Raw genomic sequence first — 24,501 nt, forward strand, 5'->3', positions numbered from 1 at the left:
ATGGCTTACTTATCAATAGGTCAAGTATGATTTTTGGGAAAAAACACCAAGATCCTGTCACTAGGGACCGGGTATCATTCAGATTTGATGAAAAAAGGAAAGAAACTGAGATTACCATCTATAATCTAATACACATATTCAGTTAATAGATTGCCATGCAGAAAGAGTTAAATACCATCTAGATTCATCAAAAACCGCCTAGTTTGTGCTACCGTTGGGTTTGACATCGGTTGTCTAGTTTATGAAACTAAATGGTCATAAACTGGATGACCAATATCAAAACTAAACTAAATGGTCATTAACTAGCTGACCAATGTCAAGAATTTACTTAAGGCTTCAATATGTATGCTATGACAAGCATGGCTTCCAAAAATAGATTTTTTTATATTTTAGGGTATTTCCTTGCGAATACAATGTTTTGAAAGGGATTTAAAACAAATTTTTGAAAGATTATATAGTTTGAATATGTTTTTACCACAAATATATCATCAAATCACCCAGTTTTGACATGGGAAGGCATCTTTAAGCCATAATATATTATATATTTTCTAAAAAAGAGAAATGACGGCACGTGGCTTTAATGTAAATTATGAACGAGTTAACCTTTATGATCTATAGATTATAATGTAATGAAAACAGGATGTATTTATCGTATATTATAGTGTGTCGTCATATCGAGAATAATTTATATTCATATAGTCTATACACGAAATCATTATAGATGTCATCATGTAATTTTAACCCTATAAAAAACAGGAAGATACTCATCTAAATATATTATAAACTTTTTTTTAAGAATGACTAATTTAATTTCCTGACAATCTGTTCCAATAAAGTCTTGAATTATTTATGTACTCCTATTAATATTTCGTTTCCAGGGTTGTTCTTTCTATTGGGATCTGGATATAATTCAAATTCTAGTCAATAAAATTGGATTTTTTTTTTTTAAGCTGCTGATTATCATTTGCATTTTTTAACATTTAATTTAGAACACAAAACTGAAATATCAACAGTAAATATTCTCCCAACATGGATTCAATCAAATTAAAAAGTGCCCCTCCCAAAAATTATCATTGAATATTAAAAGGGGTACTGGTTTGTTTTGACCATATCATCTTTACACAGCCAACAATGCCGAATGTATGTAAAGTTTTAATTCATCATGTAATTGCAATTACTGAATGGAACTGAACCATTTTAGACCGATCTTCCATTTGGAGATTGATCTTATTGCAGTATTAATGTTTGCTAGGGGTTTAAAACCCCTCAGCAATAGACACATGTTAATTTCAAAATGATCTTTCATCTGGCTGAGATTCAACTTTTACAATATCATAGTTTACAATGGATTTAAAAAAAAAAAAACTCAGCATTACACATGTTATCTATAAAATGGTCATTGTATTATGTTGACAAGATGTTATACTTGATTCCATTTCTCATCCAGGGGGATCACGTGGCTAAGTGGGTAAGGCGCTGACTCACTAGCCTGGAGGTCGGGTGTTTGATCCCTACATTGGCTAAGGAAGTTCATCCAGATTTTCCGGCGTGGTTCCCCCTTGTCAGTGATGCAGGACGGAGGGCCTGACAAGGACCGCTGTCTAGTCCTTCGAATGACACGAAAAACCGAGGTCCCGTGTATACATTGGAATGCATGTAAAAGATCCCTTGGCAGATGGAATTCGATATAAGAGTCGATTGTGCCGCTGCCTGGGCAAAATTTCCCTCATAGCACACTGTTTGGCGTATGCCCGTCTTCATTAGCCCAGCATAGGAGCAGAACAGTAGGACGTTAAACCCCATTTCATTTCATTTTATTTCTCATCCAATGCTCATTTTTCTTATTCCATTCGGTTTCTTTAATGCCCAGTGTGTTTATTTACAGTTACTAGCCAGAATAATCCCACTAAATTAGATAATAACAGATTCGGTCAGCTAAAATAATTTAAGTGGTATGAATACCCAGAGGTATTTATAGTAATTCCTATCATATAGAACAATTTTACAAATAATTTGACTTATTAATTCTACGTGGTAGTAACCCAGTTATAGTCATTAAAACATTATCATTATCGGTATTTGAATTTGATGATGAAGTGTGATGAATCGGCAAATATATTTGTCCAAATAAAAATATCTATTTCTGTTCATTGCCTAATGAAAACGAAAAAAAGACTGGTGAATCTGTGTAACTAATTTAGTAATTGAGTGTTTGTCGTAATTACTAGGGTATGTTTAACTTGGGATGAAATAGTAGTTATCAGACTTTTAGTGGTATAAAAGATTCTGCGACAAGCTGCGTTCGTAAAATAGCTATTTGTTATTTGAAGATAAATCAACTGACTTTCTAATATCAATATTATTTCATTTTCTTATATTAATGATAAAAAACAATCCATTTTGAAGTTTATTTGGATAGAAATTATTTCTAGAGATTCATTTTATGTTGATGGAAGTTATTTCTTGTCATAGATTCGATTATGTTGACTGTTGATTGATAATTAGTCTTAATTTAATGTACATTATTTAAAGCTGTATTACCTCCAACTGAATAAGGTCATCTATTTATTAACCCACAAAAATTATTTACCGATATTTCATCTATTGTATAAACATTGATTCATGCATTGAGAATGGACCAAAAAAAAAAAATGAAATGAGAGATGTAAATTACATATCTAATATGATGCCAATGGTATAATCGGGACCTCAGTTTTTCGAGCCATCCAAACAACTAATTGCTTTTTCCTGATCTTGCTAGTATTTCCCATGGACAAAGTGAAAAAACAGGCTGGAAATTCCTGACAAACTTTTTCAAGAGAGAGAGAGAGAAATGAGGTTTAACGTCCACTCGACACAAACTAGGTCATTTCGGGACTAACACATAGGTCAATTTTATTTCAATAATTCGCTTGCGCGTAGGGGTCTTTAGCAGTGGGAGGAAACCGAAGGACCCGGAGAAAACCCACGAGGTTGGATAGGCGACCCTACTCCTTGTCACGTACAACTGGGTAATCGAAATCCCGCCAGTTGACTCAATGATAGACCGTATGATACAGCACGGGCGTGCTAACCATTCGGCCATCCAACCCCCCTAAACTGTTTCAAACACGCAGTGAGCCTGTGTACGCTTTTTACTGCCTGGAAGCCACTGCGATTCAATGAGCCTGTGTACGTTTTTTACTGCCTGGAAGCCACTGCGATTCAATGAGTATGGTGATGGCTTACTTATCAATAGGTCAAGTATGATTTTTGGGACAAAACACCAAGATCCTGTATATACAACATTCTAAATTCCTTGACAGTAGGAAATAGGAATTAGCTGGAGTGCTGCTGTCCATGCAAAATTTCACTCATAATACAACATACTGGGGAGCCACAGTGGCTCAGTGAGTAAGATTTTGGCTCCCTAACCTTCAGTCCCGTGTTTGATCCCGCTGTTTGCCGACAAAGTTTGTCGGGATCTTCCAGCATGGTTCCTTCTTGTCATTCGTACAGGACAGAGAGGCTAGCAAGAGACAATGTATTCAGATGGGAGTAAAAAACTGAAGTCCCGTGTACACATTGACGTGTACTTAAAAGAACCCTTGGAAGTTGGAATTCAATATAAGAATTTCCCTCATAGCACACTGCATGATTGTCTTCATTAGCCCAGTCAGAGCAGAACATATACCGCATGGCCTATGCCCACCACCTTTTGCAAGGTACTTGTAGAAAATTAAAACATGTTAATCCACCATTTCTTTTCATTGGCTGTGCATGGAATATATCTTTAAAAACTGAAATTTGTTTATGATAACTATGATGGGTTTTGTTTATGTTATTCAGGTTTGAAGATTGATATTATTTTACTAAATTAAATAAAAGTCTTATCTAATGCGTGCATGCAGGAAATGGAAAATGATTTCATGCTTCAGATATCATTGAATTACTCTAGAAACTCTATCAAATACTGTACAGATTGAAGTTCAAGAATTAAATCAATATATTCTCAAGCAATTGACTGAACATTTCTTACATTTCCTCATAGAAAAGTTAAAAATTTATTTCTGTACCATGGCAAATGTTGCTGTACCAAATCATCAATTTCTGTCATAGAAAAAAATAATTAAATCAAAAAGTTGTATGCTTTAATGTGCTATACGTAACAAATTTACAGAAAATGTATTAAAAAAATCTTTTTTTTAAAATTCTGTACTGGTAGAAAGGTGGTCCACCAAATGCCTGCTCTACCCTAGAAAAATATTTGACCGTATATTTGGAACACAGCAGTTAGATCTTAAATCACTAGAGTATGTTTGACAAGTACTTGTCTGGATGGGATAAAAAAAAAAAGCTCCTGCATGCATGTAAAAGAATCCTTGACATTTGGAATTTGATGAAAGGCAGGTGGAAATGCCGCCATTTAGGCAAAATGTCCCTCATAGCACACTGCATGGATCTACCTATTATTTGGTTCATTATTAAATCTATTTAGTACAGACAAGTCATCCGAACCTTGATTTTATTAAAAGAATAATCTGATCAAAAACAAAAACGGAAGTAGGTTAGCAAGATTAGATTTTCATTTTCTCGCATGAAATGTTTGTATGTTGGTTATATTGGAATTTATTATACATTATGGATGATGGAGGGAGAATATTAACAGAAAATAGTCCCTAGAATATTGATGAAATGTAGCTTAACCCTAGCCTAACGCTTAAAACAAATTTTTACTTTCCAATCTGGATGTTTGCCAATAGGATTTTCAAATTACATTAAGTCTTATAAATCTGTGAATAAAATGCCACTAGTGTCATATAGTTCTATTCATATCAGTTGTTATAAAACCATATATCATTTAGATATTCTCTATTTTTATCCTGGTTCCTTTCTTGTTATGTATTTATATCACGTTCAGTCTTGTCAAATGTGTATATTGTCATAACAATTCTTATGCCAATTTGATTTTCTCTGATTCACTGATCACTGTGATTGGATTAAAGAATGTTTGAATAGATATTGAAATGTGGGTCAGTCCTGTTGCCGGCAGTGACATATATCTTCGACCAATGAGTGGCTTCGGCTTCTGAAAACTTGGTGAAATACATCTTCAACCAATGAGTGGCTTTGGCTTCTAAAAACCTACCCACATTTGTGTTCCATATAGTGGTGGATGTTGTGTATAAGGCAGGGTATGCTTACAACTCTTTCTAGAAGACCAGATACCACTTCTCATTAAAATGTAATCAAATTGATTATTTAACATTTAATTAAGAATAAAAAAAAATCAACAGTAAATAATCTTCAAGTTTGGATTCAATCGAAAGAAAGAGGCTCATTTAACGATCTCATTTAACGGAATATGTCTTAAATAAATGTTAAATCGGAAAGGTCAGAAAATCAAAACTATAACTCATTGATAGGAAATGATATACGGTTCAGCATCCTACTTTTCTTCCTCAAGAAGTCTAATGATGACGGTCATGATCATTGATGCAAGAATTAATCATACATGTCTACGGACACATTCTCTAACTTTATAAAATAAATTCACACGTGTAACAGATGATATTTCCTTGCTAAGAAGGTCATATCATAAATTATATACTATACAAGCCATTTGGCATTGATAGTGTAATAATTCACACTTTATTACACAGTGTAAAATGTCAACTACTTCTTAGCCATCTTTTTTCATTTTTTATCGAGTTCAATAAGTTGTTGCCGCTACAATATCCTATGTTTTTATTAACACCAACAAGATGCATGCAGAGAGATTACTTCCGCTGCATTAATTCCTCATCTTATCCATACTACGCGGTTTCCATGCGACCTTGAGTGTGAAATTATAAAGACTTGTGAGAAATCCTAACAGGAACTTCAAAGGGATTCATTTATTGTTGAGTGCCTCAAAAGTGTGTTTGACTGCAATTCGGTAATCACAATTGATGTCAGATTTATTCAACTCTGAAGGTACTGATCTTAGGTTCATGTCCGATCTTTTCGTTGTAATGATTGTTGGTTACAAGACATAAATAGCTTTCTTTCATTTTTATATTGTCAAATTCATAAACTTTCCAGAGATTAGGAATGAAGATTTGTTTCTGTACTTGCTCTTCGATCGAAACGTTGCCTAAATAAATTGGTGATTGTTCTAGTATACCGCTCAATCTAGTTTTTACTAAATGCATCTTAAAGGATTATTAAGATGTTTGATATTGGAAAGACGTGGTTCCAGAAAGGTCATTTGAGGACCAACATCAAACACACTTAGAATTATTGCCAGAGATAAAAATGTTGTCAATTCTTTTTTAATTCTTACCATTGAACTAGTGCTGTTGAAAGGAGAAATTTAGACATTTTTTTTTCACCAAAATATTATCTATGTATAGATATTTTAAAGGGATATTTTCCAATTCTAACAATCATAAATTGTGAAAGAAAATTCAATGAAACCTGATGGGTATATTTGTCTCCTCATATATTGTTTTATCTGTGTCACACATTTTTTGGGACACAATAACTCTGCTTCTAATTGAGATAGAATGTTCCAACTAGATGTTCATTAGGTGAGTGTCTTGCCGACTGTGCATAAGTCTGATGAAGAGCATTTACTATATAAAAAAGCCGTCCATTTGCCTGTTCGTTGGTCACACCTTTTGGAACACAATAACTCTGTTTCTGATTTAGGAATGCAGATACGAAATTTGATTTGTCAATGATTTTGGAGCACTAAAATTTGGATTCTTTGAAAACAACCTGGCGGATACTGGTAGTTTCGTTGACTAAGTTTGATAATGAGAATGTTCTTTTCAGGTTAAGCAGAGTAATAAGTAATTTGATTGCTTGATGCTGTATAGAAATAGAAATGTACAATTAAATAATGAGAGTCATCACTTTATTTTGGGATTAAAGTGGGGACATCAGCCTCAATGATTTTGACTTGTTGTTTTTTCAAGTCAGATAAATCTTAATCTTTTTATTTCAGATTTCACCATATTTATCGTCAGAAGTCCAAGGAACAAAGTCCGGGCGTCAACTTTATAATAAATTGGTTCATTTAGCCCAGATACACTATGATCTATCTTCAACCACAGTTACAGGAATACCAATGAAGGTAATTAACATTCTCAAATATAAGAATTACCAGAATTGATTTGTTACTTCTTTCACTAAATGCTCAAATTTTTTGTGGGGACCAATTTTAGATCTACCACAAATGATTTGTTAGTTCTGATCTGGTTAATAAGCTTCTACACAATGACATACAGGATGCAGCTCGACCCTTTCTTTACTTTGGAGGAACAGTGTCTAGTCATTTGGATGAGATGGTAAAACTAACTAAGATCCTGTGTAAATGTTGACATGCACATAAAAGAACCCTTTATAGATGAAGAATTGAAATGAGAGAAGGCTTAAGCACGGCTGTCCAGACAAAATTTATCTCATAGCACACTGCATGGTGTATACCTCCATATGATTCATGAAGCTTAACTGTTAAAGATGCATTATTCCAGAGCTACATCTGCCTATTGCAGGTCTTTCTTTAGACCTGAAATGTTATATAAATTATTAATTAGACATTTATTAACTGGCCAAGACCAAAATCAACTCTTGATGCTGTTTTATGATCTAGATTTTCAACAGATTTAAATACAATTTGCAGTTAATGATTTCATTTAAAAATGGATAATCAAGACTTTGTTTACTATTGTAACATTGATAGCAATGACAATAGAGACTGTGCTATTCTCCAAACAGCCCTAATGTTACTCTGAGTGAAGTAATTTAACTGAAATTTCAATATATTCCCATTTCATCATCTAGTTTTTAACTATAATATAGTGAGAACTAATCTTGCATAATGCATCTTTAAAATATAACTGATTTTGTGTTTCACCTTCGACAAAATAAGCCAGAAATTAAAATAAAATTAGTAAACAAGCATATGAAATTGAAAATTCTGACAGTTTCAGCTTTGTTATAACATTTCCAAATAATATCCTATGTTTACTCTAATGTATATATTGTTAAATGTTCACAGCCCTTATTTGGCCAGCGCTAGCCAACTAATTTAAGAAGTGGGATTTTCAAATATTTATTTGAGAAAATGTTGGATAAAATCAGCTTTAAATGCCTGTGATATATATTATATGGTAAGATTAAACATGATCTGAGTTATATAGATTGATAAAAATGTTACTACTTGAATAATGACAAAGACCAAATAATCATTTAAATACTTATCAAGTCTAGCAATCAAAAGTGTTTGTCAAAAACCACGTATGAAGATTCTATTTAATGTCAGTTAATTCTTGTTAAACAAAAAAAAATATAATTAGCCAATATGTGTACGTGAGTTTACAAAACTAGCACCATAAATACTTGATTCCTGCTCACAAATGGAATGTTTTTTCTGGAGAATAACCAGGAGATAAAATCCATTAACAATTTACGTTCTTCTCGCTCTTATCTCTTGTCCTCTAGTTATATCAACGATTGAACTGAGTGTCAAATCATTGTCTGACCCGTGTAATATTTTTACTTTCTTTACATTAAAGAGAGATTTGTGTTTTTATGCCTGTAGATAAACGCATTTAGGCTTCAAGGCGTCAGTCGGGATGCCAGATTAGAGTACTGTATTATTTATGTCATGAATCGGTTAACAGTAACACTGAGGGAAAGACTTTTGTTGGGATGTTCTGCTAGGCTTTTATTATCTCGATCAGGCATCTAAGTAAGTGGGTATCCATTCATAACAAAATGGTGCAGAACTTCTGATGTTTGACGCCATTCGACCACTTAACGCTTCATCCAAACAGACATCCTCTTGATTATAAAGACAAAATCATTTCTCTTTTTGGTGCCAAACCATGCCCCGACTTTCTGCATTAATCCAAAATCCATTCTGTGCGTCAGGTAGTCAATTTAGAGTAATCAGACTTGTTAATGCTGTCAGTAAACACAAGATACGGCTCCGTATTTTATTACTTTCTAATACAAACAACGAAAAACAGGGAGGATTTGACACAATTTGGCTATTTCACATCAATATTTAAAATTTTAGAAAATATTTTAGGTTAAGGATGCATTATGTAAGATTTAGACAAAAAGCTAACAGTTCTCACTATAATAGTTAAAAAAAATAGATAATGAAAAGGGATACGAACATGTTGAAAATTTCAGTCTAATTACTTCATGTTGAGTGAAGTTATCGTCGTTTGCAAAACAGAGAGTGAAATCTCGACCGTCATTGCTACCCTTGTTACGATAATAAGCAAAGTCTCGATTATCCATTTATAAATTGAATCATTAACTGCCAATCATATTTAAATCGGTTGAAAATTAAAAACAATGAATGTTCTGGAGAGTTGATTATGGGCTTGTCATGTAATTAAATGTCTAATTAATGATTTATATTACATTTCGGGCCAAATGATAGATCTACAATAGTTATTTGATTTTATTTCCTCTTTATGTTAAGAAAAATAATTTTTTTTTTTTTAAAATCACTGTGATGTACATTCAACTAAGAAATTGTCATAAACCAAGAAAGTGCAAGAAAGGAGTGATATTAGATGTTCTAGACAGAGTAAGCTTACTCTGCCTCATGTATGACACCTATCAGACAATCACTACTTATATGTACAGTTTATATTAACAAAGTGATTGTTTGGATCTGGAGAGAGAGAGAGAGAGAGAGAGAGAGAGAGAGAGAGAGAGAGGGGGTTTAACGTCCACTCGACACAAACTAGATCATTTCGGGACTAACATATGGTTCAATTTTATTTCAATCATTCGCTTGCGCGTAGGGGTCTTTAGCAGTGGGAGGAACCGGAGGACCCGGAGAAAACACACGAGGTTGGACAGGCGACCCTACTCCTTGTCACGTACAACCGGGGATTCGAAACCACGCCAGTCGACTCCATGACAGACTTTATGATACAGCGCGTGCACGCTAACCATTCAGCCCCCCGGATCTGGAGTCAAATGCCCAGTACGGCCAGTAGTTTAATTGCAAATTACCACAAAGGTTTGTTAGGCCACAAAAATGTACACTTCTAAAACACCTTCTAAAATTTTGCTTCTTATTTCTCAGAAGAAAAAAGGTAAACGTAAAAAAATAGACTTTGTTTTTCTCTTCTCAAAGGTTTTAAATTTTGAAAAACTATAAATTTGATTTGTCCGTAGGCATGTGAACTCCTCAAGTTAGAATTAGTATTAGTTGTTCTAATTAGCATACCCTGTCTCAAACCATGGACAGTATGTACTATAAATATTAAACATACCCTGCTTAATAATAATAATAATAATAATAATTTCTTCTATAGTGCATTACAAGGCAACATATAAAATGGCACAATATCTCAATGCGCTTTACATTTACAATATAAAAAAATTACAAGACAAAAAAGGAATTAATCGAAGCTAAAATAAGAACATATCAAAGAAATTAATTCATAAAATATCATTTAAAAAGCATAGTTTTAATATTCGTTTTAAAAACATTAATGTTAGTTTCATTGCACAGCTTGTGTGATAAGGAGTTCCATAGGGTTGGAGCATACTGACTAAAAATCTTGTTGTCATAAAATTTATTTTTCGATTTCTTAGTAGGATATAGAGGGCGATTGGTTAAACCTAGTCATAACAGTTATGAGTTCATTAAGATAGGCAGGGGCTTTATTATTTACAATTTTGAAAATGGTTAAAAGCACTTTAAATTCTGTGCGTTCAACAATGGGGAGCCAATGTAATTCGTAGAGTATAGGGGTAATTGGCTCAAACTTCCTTGTTAGCGTAACAAGTCTGGCTGCTGCATTCTGCAAGCTTTGGAGTTTTTTCATCTGTGACACACTAATTCCATGGTATAGTGAATTGCAGTAATCCAATTTCGACGTTATCGTGTGTATATATATATCTTATCTATTATCATAAATATACCTTAATAGTCAAATATTTTGAAGCCCTTGCAAACTACAATATTGTGAAAATTGAATTTCTAAAATTAACAGGGGGTTGGATGGCAAAATGGTTAATGCATGCGTCGTAAATCGTAAGGTCTGTCATTGAGTCAACTTGTGTGGTTTTGATTCCCCGGTTGTACGTGACAAGGAGTAGGATCGCCTGTCCAACCTCATGGGTTTTCTCTGGGTCCTCCGGTTTCCTCCCACTGCTAAAGACCCCTACACTCAAGCGAATTATTGAAATAAAATTGAACCATATGTTAGTCCAGAAAAGACCTAGTTTGTCTTGAGTGGACATTAAACCCCATTTCTCTCCCTCTCTCTCTAAAATTAACATCAGTCCAATAATAGTTCAATTCCGTTCAGTATTACAAAGATACAATCTGATTAAAATCAGATCTATATTTCGTTTTGTTTTTTTATACTTTCGATGGTCTACACTATATGAAGATCTGACCGGTTGTAGCCGTAACAGACCGTTTCATTGGCTAATCTCTCACACCATTCAGAACACGTCAATGATAACAACTCTTCCAGATCCTAGTGTAGTAAAGACAAGTTAAACAAAATTTTTAAGTATAAAAAATGAAACGAAATACGATCTGTGTTTTAACCAGATTGACAAAGATATAATGTATTGAATATTTGTCAACATTCAGCATCCTATGCAGACGATATAAACAGGATATGGTCAAAACCAGTCAGCGCCACCTATAATCTTCAATAAAATCTTTTGATAGACCTCTTTTTAATCTGATTGAATCTAAAGCTGTCAGATTTGAATCTGTTTTCTTAATTACATGTTACAGAATTAATTTAAGCACATTTTAGCGTGAATTATAGCTATGGAAAACGAGATACTGCCCAAAACATGCAGATAACGCTCACCAACTTTGTTATCATGCTTTTATTGATGTTGGTGAAATAAACGATTTATTTTAAGTCTAGCGTGTTTTTCCATCAGCAGAATCACAGCCAGCGCAGATGAGTAAATAGTTCATAAATCAGAGAGTATTATTGTAATCCCCGCAAATTGACACAATATTTAAGTTAACGTATCTTTTGATAAATGAGCAGGCTTACTTGTCACTTTGAGTGATTTATCGTTACAAGTGATCACAGCGAAACTACAGCCATGAACCACCATTGTGTGTTTCAATAATTTGATTTTGAATGACGGAAAGGCCAGCCTGGCAAGTAATTAGCCATGAATGATCTGATCATTTCCGAATGCTAAATTTGTCAAACATCAATTTTCGGCTTGGTATAGTTGTTAATTGTTGTGGCGTGTGCGCTAAAGACATAAGTAGCCAATATACACCAAAGACCAACAACAAATGAAGTCTGCTAATCTGATTACCGTTTTCTACATAATTTCTAAACACAGAATTACCAATTCTCTCATCTCAGAGGACAGAGGGGCCAAATTACAAAAGAAAAAATCCAGACACTTGATAGCATTTTTTATTAATCAGCGGGTTTTAGTGTTGTAGAAAATCTATAGAGATAATAGAAAAATTAAAGAAAGATTATTTTTGTATAAACAAACTCCTTATATATTTTATTCCTAATTTGAAAATAATAAAATAAATTGTAATTTCTGGACTGGAGCCAGTTGATATTAATATAAAAGTAAATGAACTTGTGATCACGTCAAATGATGTTTTTTTTTATTCAATTAGAGTGGTAAATTTGGGCTGTTTTGGGTTCCTTTTTTAGATTTGTAAATATCACTAATCTTTAAAATCAGTATATTTTATTTTATCTGATTGTTTATAATTGAATATTAACTGATTTCATTGAATTAATATTATTAGAGAAAAAAACATATGATATTCCAGTAGTTTGAATAGCCTTTAAAAATATGATCATGTCCAATATTTATTTGGGCACTAAAAGAAACAAAGACTTTATTTTGATAATGGATAATAATTCTTGCTTTGAGTATGTGTGAAACTTTGCCCTGATTGCAGCATTTCTGCCCGCACTCCATCGAAATTCCAGCAATCAGTGTTTTTTTTATGACAACAGGTACATAGATCAACCTCAGTTTTTTTCTGCCCCATCCACTCAACTAGATGTTTTTACTTACCATGTCCTACTCCTTGTCACTTACAAGCGGGAAATTGAAACCACGCCACTTGCCCACATACTTAATATAAAGAGTAAACTTGCAATGAAAACGTTGGGCATCATACTACTCTCTGTGAAAGAATCATATTCCATTTTTTAGCAGATGCTGATTTTTTTTGAGAGACAGTTCTTTAATAATTCCAGGGTGCCATAATATATTGTATTAATCAAATTCCCTAATCTATATTTAACAAGATTATAGAGGTACGAAAATAACTTGATAAATGTCATAGCTGGAAGAAATAAGACCGTAATGGTGGATTTTAAATCCTAAATACAGAGAACTGAACACATCAAGTTAGAGGACCCAGTGGACGTGGATTGTACAAATGTACCGGTATTTGACACATTGCAGATTTTTATTCCTTAACCTTTGAACCTTGACCGCTCAATTGGCCACACCTCTTACCCTATTTCAACTAAATTATGAATTTGAAAAATGAAAAATGACAATTGTATCGTATTTCGTTTTTATTGCATTAAAAGATGACATTTCTTTCGAACTTATTTCACTTTCAGGAAGAACAAAATGCCAGTTCATCGGCCAATTATGATGTAGAATTACTTCATTCTGCTGAAGCCCATCGGGAATTAATCTCTGCGGCTAAAGGTAAGGGATAAATACGCTGTTTAAATCAATTGATGGTGTATATATTGGCAGCTTTGGAAATTGGACGGAACGGTTTAAATCGAATATTCATAATATGGCAGTTCTGTTTCAAATAAAGCATGTTTGAAGCCAACAGAAACCATGTCATCAAATTGGTGATAATATTAAATTTATATGTATATTACAATATATAAAATGCTTATATAAAACATGTGGAAAGTTTATTATATGTATATAAGGATAATTTGGCCATCTTGGCCTCAGTGTTTGTGCCCTAGAAATGAGTTATCATTTAGGCATCAACAGACAATTACAATAAATTATAAATGGTATTGTGAAATCAATAGAAAGTATTGTGTATTTTGACTCATGTTTGGATGGATTGGTTTTAATAGTTTTTTAGATTTTTTTTAAGACTGTATTTTTTTGTGTCAAGGTCTGGAAGTCTATATTTGCATTTTATTCTGGAAATTGGACAACATCAGACAACAAGAAATCGTGGTGTAAAATAGAACATTATTTTTATGGCACTTATGGGGTGTTAGGGGAATTAATTGTCAGCATATTTCGCTTGATAGACATTGTTTATTTTTTTAAGATGACCATGGTAATTTAATGTTGTTCCCGGAGGAATGATTTACTAAACAGGCAATCAATGAACAGAAGTAGAAATTTGTCACAAGACGCCTATCTACACTCATGCTAATTTAAAGATGTGTTCTTCTACACCCGAATAAACTATTCTGTTAGTCAAAATTCTGGGAAATCATCCATAAAATACTAATTGAAAATGTGTCTTCTTAGGAAATATAATTGAATTTATCCATAGTGTACCACTCACAAAGTTAGCAATCATGACATTTTTTTTCTTCAGATTTTGCCAGGCCTTTGCTTAAAGTTAGTTTAGGTTATGGTAAAATCCATAACATCCGTAGAAACGCAGTAATCATTTTAAAATTGTTAATTCTATGATAAAATCTTACACCAGAGCCGAAATAAGCTTACATCACTATAAACAGAGTATCATTTAATCTTGTGTATCTAGAACTAATTTCTTTCACATTCGTTTAATATCAAATCTTTGTTTATAATACTACGTAAAAATCTTTTTAAAACCACCCAAAATTATCTAATTTGTACTTGTGTCCAGTTTAAAGCTAACTGATTAATTTTGATAATGAGCGTCCAATTTACAAGTATTTAATTTCCTGACCTCTGTTAAAAAATTAATCATTATAAATACATCATTAATCAATTGGGTTGTTTAGTATTTAACAGTGATTAAGAAATTAAACGCTTGTAAATTGGACACTCATTATCAAAATTGAATGGTCAGCTTTAAACTGGACACAAGTTAAAATTACATAATTTTTGGTGATTTTAAACAATTTTTACAAATTTTTAAACAAAGATTTGATATTAAACGAATGTGAGAGAAATCAGTGCTTAATTAGTGCTAAATTTCTGATGAGTATATATTGACAAGATACAAAATAAGAGACTGCCATAAAAGCTATATAACTCTAATGTGATTTTTGTCATTGTTGCTGGTTTTCAAAGCTTTTAAGCTGGAAAATATATTTAACGTAACATTGGCTTTATTAGGATTCATGCTGGAAGACATCAATGTCAGATATCTAACGCTAACTTAATATTATCTTGTGGTGTATCTACTTGCAACAAATAATAACATTATTAACCCCCACACTGTTTAGGGTCAGTCCAGCACAGAATTTACAACAAAGTATACCCTTCTGGCAAAGTCTGCCATTTTGTTTAAGACAATTTATTTTGTAATAAACTTACCACCATTATAGGCCAAACCAAAATTATTTTTTTAGTTGTTTAGCGTCTTGATAAATAAATAGTCACTTGAGATCAATGAACAAAACCCCACAAGAAATAGTTCTTCACTAACCAGGTCCCTGGATGGATCACACTTTTGGCCTAGAAAATTCCTTGAGATCGATTTTGCCATTCTGGTTTTCCATTAATAAGGAGTGCAGGATGTGGGGCCTGGCAAGAAAAAATGTGTCTTGTTGTTTAGACTAAAATTGGGGATTACCTATGTACTCATTTGTAGAAATGCCACTGTGAGGGCTAAATTCACATTATGACTACCACATAACATATATGCCAGTTTTCATTAGACCGGATGGTTCAGAAAAGTAGGATGTTAAACACCATTTCATTTAATTACCTGACAAGGGAAAAAAGCATCTAGTCATTCAGATGAATGAAAATTTGAGAATCACCTGTGTTCTCGTTGGTGTGCACATTAGGAACCACTGACATTTCGAATTCGATGAAGAGTTGGCTGTCTGGGCAAAATTCCCCTCATAGCACAATGCATGGCATATGTCATTCTTCCTTAGCTCGCTTGGTGCAGAAAAGTGTAACGTTAACCCACATTTAATTCATTTTGTGTTCCCAAAGTTCAAACTGATGTGGCCTTACTTGTATTTTGTTTCTGACATTTTAACAAAAATAATCAATAACCGTTACCCGAATATAGGAAATTGTAATCACCAGTTTATATATAATCCATTATACATATACTAACACAATTTCTGTCTGTACCATAAACTAATAGGTGATGAGTTAATCCAAAACAGTCCTACAGACAAACCCAGGTTGTGGTAGGATTCAGCCAGATATTGACTTCCTAGTGTTAATTGTTATATGTCATCAACAATTATTGATAATTATTATAAGAAAGCATTTTACAACAATATTGCATACCGTTTTACTCACTTTTGTTTACAATAATTTTAAAATCTGATTTAGATAATGGTCGGTGACAGTAGGTTGTTTAATAATGGTTCGGAGATCTTTCAGAAAGTCACTTTAATTGAGTAACATGTCTGACTTTTTATTTGAACTATAAAGGGGGTTAGGAGTCATCTGGTAGCTCTTCGTATATATTAGTTCTGTTTTCAACATGCCAGGTTTATATGGGTGTAATTGTAAAGTGTTACAACATGGGTCAAAGGACTGTCTCATGATTTACAAGAAATGAAATGAAATGGGGTTTAACGTCCTACTTTGTGGCACCAACTGGACTAATCAAGATGGACATACACCAGGCAGTGGACATGCAACAATGTCAATATGGCCTGTTCTTATTTCGTTTTCAAACTCTTAAGGGATCTTTTACTGCCAATACAGGTCCTTGTTTTTTTTTGGGCCTCTTCTGAACATACGCTATTTCTTGGCAAGACCTCCATCCTCCATACCATTTGTCATGCTGTATTTGTTACCTCCCATATTATTTACTGTAAAGTGGCATGTACAATAACACAACTTCACTAATGGAAAACAGTATTAATTAACACAAGAGAGTCGTGTTTCCAGAGTTATACCCCTTTGTTTTAAAAAAGACTGTATATAGGCTTCAATAAATGAAATCAACCGCTGTTGAGAATGCCCAACAGTTTAAATTTTTATTTCTGCTAAAAGTTAGCAAAAAATCAGTCTGTTTATCAGACTTGCCATGATATATTTCCTTAATGCATGACGTTATTTTAACAGACAAGCAATTTAAATTTGACATCTTTTTGAGTGGTTGTTTACTTTATTTCTAGACTATTTTATCAGTTCATGTACTATTATTATTTAAACTAAGGATTAACAGCCCGTGAGAGTCCAATTTATGCCGAACTCTGACTGAAATTGGGTCTTTAATATTTTTGCCTTAGATCAATGTGTGTTCATTGAACTGTTGAAAATTACTGTGCTATATATTTTCTGTACAAATTACCAGTAATATATATACGGTGAATGTTCTGCAATCTGCAGTCTTATTTTGTTCCACCTCTCACCAGCATATCCAGTATCAGTTTATTCTATTCAAATTCTTGGGCAGTATTGCATGATAATATTACAAAATAATTACATTAATCTTGTATATTTCCCAATTTTCAATTATTTGCAGTGATTTAAAGTAGTTGTGTTCAATATTTTATCATGTTCAGATAGAACAAAAGAGAGAGAGAGAGGGAGAGGGGGAGAGAGAGAGAGAGACTCCTCTTGACACAAACTAGGTCATTTTGGGACTAGCACATGGTTCAATTCTATTTCAATAATCACTTGCGTGTAGGAGTCTTTAGCTGTGGGAGGAAACCGAAGGACCCGGAGAAAACCCACGAGGTTGGACAGGCGACCCTACTCCTTGTCACGTACAACCAGGAAAAAAACACCACGCCAACTGACTCAATGACAGACGTACACATGCTAACCATTCGTCCACTCAAACCCCCAAACTGCATATAAAAACTATATAGAACAAACAGTACAGTGGTCATATTCCATTCAATAAGTATATATTTTTCTAACAGTCAGGGGACCTTCATTTCTGCCAATAGTTCTTCACCCTTTATATGACCAGATTGTGTTTGTTAATTCCGGTATCATCATAGATTCCATTGGTTTGATATAGTTTGATATATAAGTTCAGTTCAAGATTTCAAACTCCATTAAGAATTAATATGTTATGATATCTCTCTCTCTATAGACTTTATGAATGAAAAAAATCTTTTCTTTATAATTTATTAGTGTTATCAGTGTCTGATCAAATCTGTGTTTTATTTTTATTAAGAGTATCTTGCATGTTTCAATGTCAATATTCAAATATGACTGTCAAAAGAACATTCAGTTTGATTTTATTTTAATTCATTTCCAAAAATATGATTTTATGAGATGAATTGGAACGGGAAGAAACTTGTTCAATATCCTCGATAATAAAATTAATTGGATAATGTTTCATTGATTTTTTCCTTAGAGACACTCTACATGGATATATTCATTTAAAATAAAAAGAAATTACAGTTAATGCGTCAGTTTCCTTGGAATCTAGAAATGTATTTTGTTCTTATTTGTTTTTAATTTCAACAGGGAGTTGGAACAGAGGGAGTAGAAGCTCTTTCATAATCCTTTAAATTCTCACGTTCTTCTTTGAAGATTGTTTGATTTTAGGGTCTCTAATTAACGGTATATTTTCAAACCAATTCAAGACAATTTTTTTGTCATCATAAAATAAAATTAAACCAGGAAGCTATAAATTGAAGTGATCTGAAGCTTCAAAATATCTTGTTCCAAGGCTGTTTCATCTCTTGACAGTTGGAATTAAATTGTTTTTTTTATACATTTTACCGATATGGTTATACTTGTATAGGTAATTTTTACTTCAATATGCTTACATTCATATTTCATGTGGCATATAGCAGATCAGGACTCGTGCTGGTATTACACAATGTTTTTCTCTGTGTTTTATTCCTGATTGTTTGTTTTCAATTTTGAGTGAAGTCTGTATCACTACAGACCCGGGACTGTACAGCGCAGTGGACGCTTACGACTAGCCCCTGGATCCATGCACTTAATTTGATATGTTCATTTGTTTGTGATTTCTGGGTATTTTTTCTTGTCCGTGGATTTGTTGTGTGTAAATTATGTGTGGTGCAGTCCACCTGCACTTACTGTTAGAAGAATAGACATTCAAATTCTGGGGATCACGGGGGCTAAGTGGGTAAGATGCTGGCTTGCTATCCTGGAGGTCGGGTGTTCAATCCCTGCATTGGCCGAGAAAGTTCATCCAGATTTTCCAGCGTGGTTCTCCCTTGTAAGTGATGCAGGATGGAGGGCCTGATAAAGACAGCTGTCTAGTCGTTCGGATGGGACGCAAAACCAAGGTCCCGTGTACACATTGGTGTGCACGTAAAAGATCCCTTGACAGTTGGAATTCGATATAAGAGTAGGCCGTAGTGCCGCTGTCCGGGCAAAATTTCCCTCATAGCACAAAGTATGGTGTATGCCCGTCTTCATTAGCCCAGTTCGGAGCAGAACAATAGGACGTTAAACCCCATTTCATTTTATTCAAATTGTATAAAAAGCTTCTACATCCTTTATTTATACTCTAAGAATCCAATGAATTTGTTTCAGTTAATGTCTTTTGGGATTTAAGTACTGGCCGTTATATTCTTTATAATCAATAGAAATATTTCTCTTTACTAACATTTAGTATAGACATTGAGTATTTTAATGTTGCTAGACTGATTTTCCTTACATAAGGAAATGTTATGAATAAAATAAATTATTAAAAAAACTTTGTTGGAATCAATTAAATGGCAGTATCCATACATGTACTTTCATATAATCTAATGTCAAGATGATCCTAATTAAAAATCCTGTTATAGAAATAAAAAGTAAACATGTTGTATCAAAATGGGAGCCACGGTGGCGCAGTGAAAAAGATTGTTCGATACTGATGTTGGCCGAAAGAGTTCATCAGGAATTTTTTGCTGTGGTTCTCTGTGGTGCAGGACGGAGAGCCTGGCAAGGGACAATGGCGTATAGTTGTTCAGCTGGGACAGGAATTTTTTGCTGTGGTTCTCTGTGGTGCAGGACGGAGAGCCTGGCAAGGGACAATGGTGTATAGTTGTTCAGATGGGACAAAAAACAGTGCTCTTGTTTACATATTGGCATGCAAAATTTTCCTCATAGCACAGTGTATGACAGATGCCCGGGTTTATTAGCCCAATCAGTGCAGAACAGTAGGACATTAAACCCCCTTAAATTTGTATGAAAATAAGTAAGGTATTGTGTTAATTAGACATTTATCCATTTCATTTAATGATATGGAGGCATGTTTATGTTTTGTTAGAGGACAACTGTAGCTTAATTAACAAGTTAATGTAGGGTTTCTTTGTGAAGATTTCATCCACATGTATGTATGATTATTTCCTAGCTTACGGCATTTGATTCTGGGTATCACAGATTGGATTCTAAAACATCTCTGGAGAATAAAAACTATTTATATTAACCATATTTGACCCGAGGACTGTTTATATATATGATATGCATGCAGTGTAGAGAATAATGAGTATCTACTTTCCGAACTACCCTCAAGATATGTAGAGGGCAATGAATGAAGCATGTACTTTCTGAACTACCTTCAAGATATGTTGTGGGCAATAAACGCTAGCCTTTACTTTGTGAACTACCGTCAAGATGTGTAGAGGGTAATGAACAAAAAAAAGCATTTACTTTGTGAACTACCCTCAAGATGTGTGTAGGGGGCAATGAATGAAGCATGTACTTTCTGAACTACCCTCAAAATATGTAGGGGGTAATAAATGAGGGCATGTACTTTCTGAACTACCTTCCAGATGTGTTGTGGGCAATGAGCGGGGACATGAACTTTCTGAACTACCTTCCAGATGTGTAGAGGGCAATGAGCGGAGACATATACTCTCTGAACTACCTTCAAGATATGTAGAGGGTAATGAACGTAAGCATTTACATTCTGAACTACCTTCAAGAGTGATAAACGCGATCATTTACTTTGTGAACTGCCCTCAAGATTTGTTGGGGGCAATGCAATGAATAGGGGCATGTATTTTCTGAACTACCCTCAAGATATGTAGGGAGCAATGAATAGGGGCATGTACTTTCTGAACTACCCCCAAGATTTGTAGAGAGTAATAAATGTGATCATGTACTTTCTCATGAACTGCCTTTAAGATGGTATAGATGGCAATGAATGAAGCATGTACTTGATGAAATACCTTTAAGATTTGTAGAGGGCAATGATAGGGGCATGTAATTTCTGAACTACCTTTAAGATGTGTGGAGGGTAATGAATGGGGTTTCAAGGGAAGGATATGAAATGTGGTTTAATTGGATACATTTCTGTACCAACCAGTCTTATGAAGACAGCTAGCTTCACAGCTTTTAATCCTAATAACGTACACATGTAGTTAACATTATCCAGTCTTATCACCAGTTGTAAAAATATCCATTAAACTATTATTTTATAAAAGAGTTATTCCCCCAGAGAATCAATCGGATGATTAGATATTTCTAGTTGAGTCACTTCAACCAGACAGAAAGTTTACAGTTACATGTATTGTAGTCTCTCACATTTCTGTACCAACCCGGGCGATGAAGACAGCATTATTGGTGTTATTAAAACACTTATTACATACAATTTAGCAGTAATGGGGTGAGAAATCGGCAGTTTCCTCTACCAGTAAACAAATCCCAAAGCCTACATTGCTGTACAGAATTTAAAGGAGCTAAATCGCTAATATTTGGGACCTAAAAATTGACCCAAATAGGTCGCAACGCATATAATAATGTAATCTGATTGTATATGAACTGATTTACATTTAGTTGTTTCTGTTTTGACTCTAATTTCAAATCAGTTAGGTACAGCGAAATATGGCATGAGTCTCAACCGAATAGAAATTTCTAGCGTCTGGTTATTCCAGTCTATTGCGCATGCTCTCCAGATAAGTTATGGTGTTGCCGTATGACATGAGTTGTGGAATATGTCTAGCCTCGCTCTTTCTGGTCACTTGTTACAAATGACGATGAAACGCACTATGGTACACAATTCGTGTACCAATGGTAAAATGTTTATTTTGTCTTAAATATTGGATATCAGAAGCCTACCTTTTCCAGGTAAGATAACGACATCAATGTTGATTTGAATTGACAAATAATTCGTGTTTTCAACGTGTAAGACTTTGGATGATATTGAGTTAGAGACTTAGCTACTTTAAAAACAAAAAGTACGTGGTTGATATTCTGTTTCCAGTTTCAAATGTTTAAACTATGAATTTTAAATAAGATATTGTTCACAAGCTATTTATTTATATAGACTGAGAACTAAAAAATACATTACTTTGGCCAGCAGGCTGTCTGCTAACTGAAATTAAAATTCAGGATGCATGTGATATACCGTCCATCCATATCTACAATCTGTCAGTTCCTCCAGAGAAACTTGATTTGAATTTGAAATGTGGATGAGTTTTATTTGTTCACAATTTAAGTGTAGGTCGAACATTTATTACACGTTTCTTAGAGAAATATTTTGTTTGTAATCAGGGAGCCACTGTGACTCAGTGAATAAGATGTTGGCTCGCTAACCTGGAGGTCCCATGTTCTATCCCTGCATTGGATGAAAAAGTTTATCAGGATTTTGTGACATGCAGGACGGAGGAACTGACAATGGACAATGTATAGTTGTTCGGATGGGATGAAAAACCAAAGTCCATTATATATATTGGCGTGCTCATAAAAGAACCCTTGGCAATTGGAATTCGATATAGCATCATAGCACCACTACCTGGGCAAAATTTCACCCATAGCATACCTTGTGGCGTTTGACATTAAGCCCCATTTCATTTCATTTGTTTGTAATCATTAGATTACAAGTCAGAGAATTTATAGGTGGAAGATAAGATTTGTCGTTTCTTTAAGTTATTACAGTCTCTCTGTTTTGTCTCATATATATATTGAACCACATCATAAAAATGATGGGGAGGTGTAGATGACTGAAAGGTTAGCATGAGTGCGCTGTATCATAAGGTCTGTCATTGAGTCAACTGGCATGGTTTCGATTCCCCGGTTGTACGTGACAAGGAGTAAGGATGCCTGTCCAACCTCGTTTTAGCTGAATATGTTGAAGGTCTGTTTGTAGCTTTTAAACCTTTGCATGTTTTAGCTAGATTATAGGTCGGATAGAAGTGTTTATAACCTTTGTATGTTTTAGCTGAATTGAACAACTGATTGTATTAGTGTTTAGTTTTAACCTTTATATGTTTTAGCTGGATTGAAGGTCTGATTGTATTAACGTTTAGTTTTAACCTTTATATGTTTTAGCTGGATATGTTGAAGGTCTGATTGTAGCATCTAAAGAAGGCTTACCTACTAATACCGTTCTACTCAAGTGGTGTACACCGAAAACAAACGCAGTTGGTGAGTTTCTTTTATCTCTTGATTTGATTAATAAAAACAGTTGCCTGTCCAACCTCATGGGTTTTCTCCGGGTCGTCCAGTTTCCTCCCACTGCTAAAGACCACTACGCGCAAGCAAATTATGGAAATAAAACTGAACCATGTGTTAGTCTAGAAATGACCTAGTTTTGTGTCGAGTGGACACAAAAAGCAAATTATGGAAATAAAACTGAACCATGTGTTAATCCCGAAATGACCTAGTTTGTGCCAAGTGAACGTTAAACCCCATTTCTCTCTCTCTCCCATAAAAACAGATTGACCAAATGTAGAGGAAGCCTGAAAAAAATACCCTTTCTGCAATCAATATTACAATCTGTTTTCAGTTTCTTGAGGGAGGGTCACTCCATTAACTTTTTAAGACATGTTTAAGATTTATTTGACTCATTTCCATTATAAATTGGAGAAAATGTCAACATTTCCCTGGATTCATTGACAAACAAATTTGCTTTAACTTAGTTTTGTAGCTAGAAGGTATGACTGTGTTGCTGGTGGGTGTCTCTAGTTGGAATATGTTTTCCCAGTTAACAATTTATCTCAAGCTAATGTGGAATGAAACATGTTTAACGTTTTTTCTGCATCAATTGAGCGACCTAATAGTTAATATATACCATCCATTGAGGTGTGAGGATACTTTGCCCTGACCACAGCACTACAGCATGATTTCGATCTCCAACTGTCAGGGGATCTTTAACAGGCTTTCAGTGGTACACACATGACCTCAGTTTTTTGTTCCATCCTAATTACTAGACATTTTCCTTGCCAAGTTTTTGTGCTGCACCACTGACTGGGGCAAACCAGGCTAGCAAATACTGATGTACTTTCATGGCCAACACATGTATTGAGCCACGTTGGCTCCCTAACCAGGAGGGCCCATGTTCGATCCCAGTGTTTGTCGAGAAAGTACATTTGGATTTTCCGGCACGGTTCCCCCATGTCAGGGATGTAGGTTAGGCCCGAGTAAGACATAATTGGTACCATCTTGGCGTCACGTCAAAAAGCGAAGTCTGTCAAT

The 24,501-nt window shown here is 34.2% G+C and overlaps 1 protein-coding gene across 1 annotated transcript in view; it reads left to right on the forward strand.

Annotated features, from left to right (window-relative positions):
• The window catches only part of LOC126828272 (integrator complex subunit 13), a 134,100-nt gene that overhangs the window by 96,191 nt on the left and 13,408 nt on the right, over nt 1-24,501 (forward strand). The window contains exons 6-8 of the mRNA XM_050557954.1: nt 6,971-7,099; nt 13,602-13,692; nt 23,356-23,451. Of these exons, the coding sequence (XP_050413911.1) occupies nt 6,971-7,099; nt 13,602-13,692; nt 23,356-23,451 (316 nt within the window). The remainder of the gene's footprint in view (nt 1-6,970; nt 7,100-13,601; nt 13,693-23,355; nt 23,452-24,501) is intronic.

Source organism: Patella vulgata, chromosome 7 (genome assembly GCF_932274485.2).
Source record: "Patella vulgata chromosome 7, xgPatVulg1.2, whole genome shotgun sequence".
NCBI classification, from domain to species: domain Eukaryota; kingdom Metazoa; phylum Mollusca; class Gastropoda; family Patellidae; genus Patella; species Patella vulgata.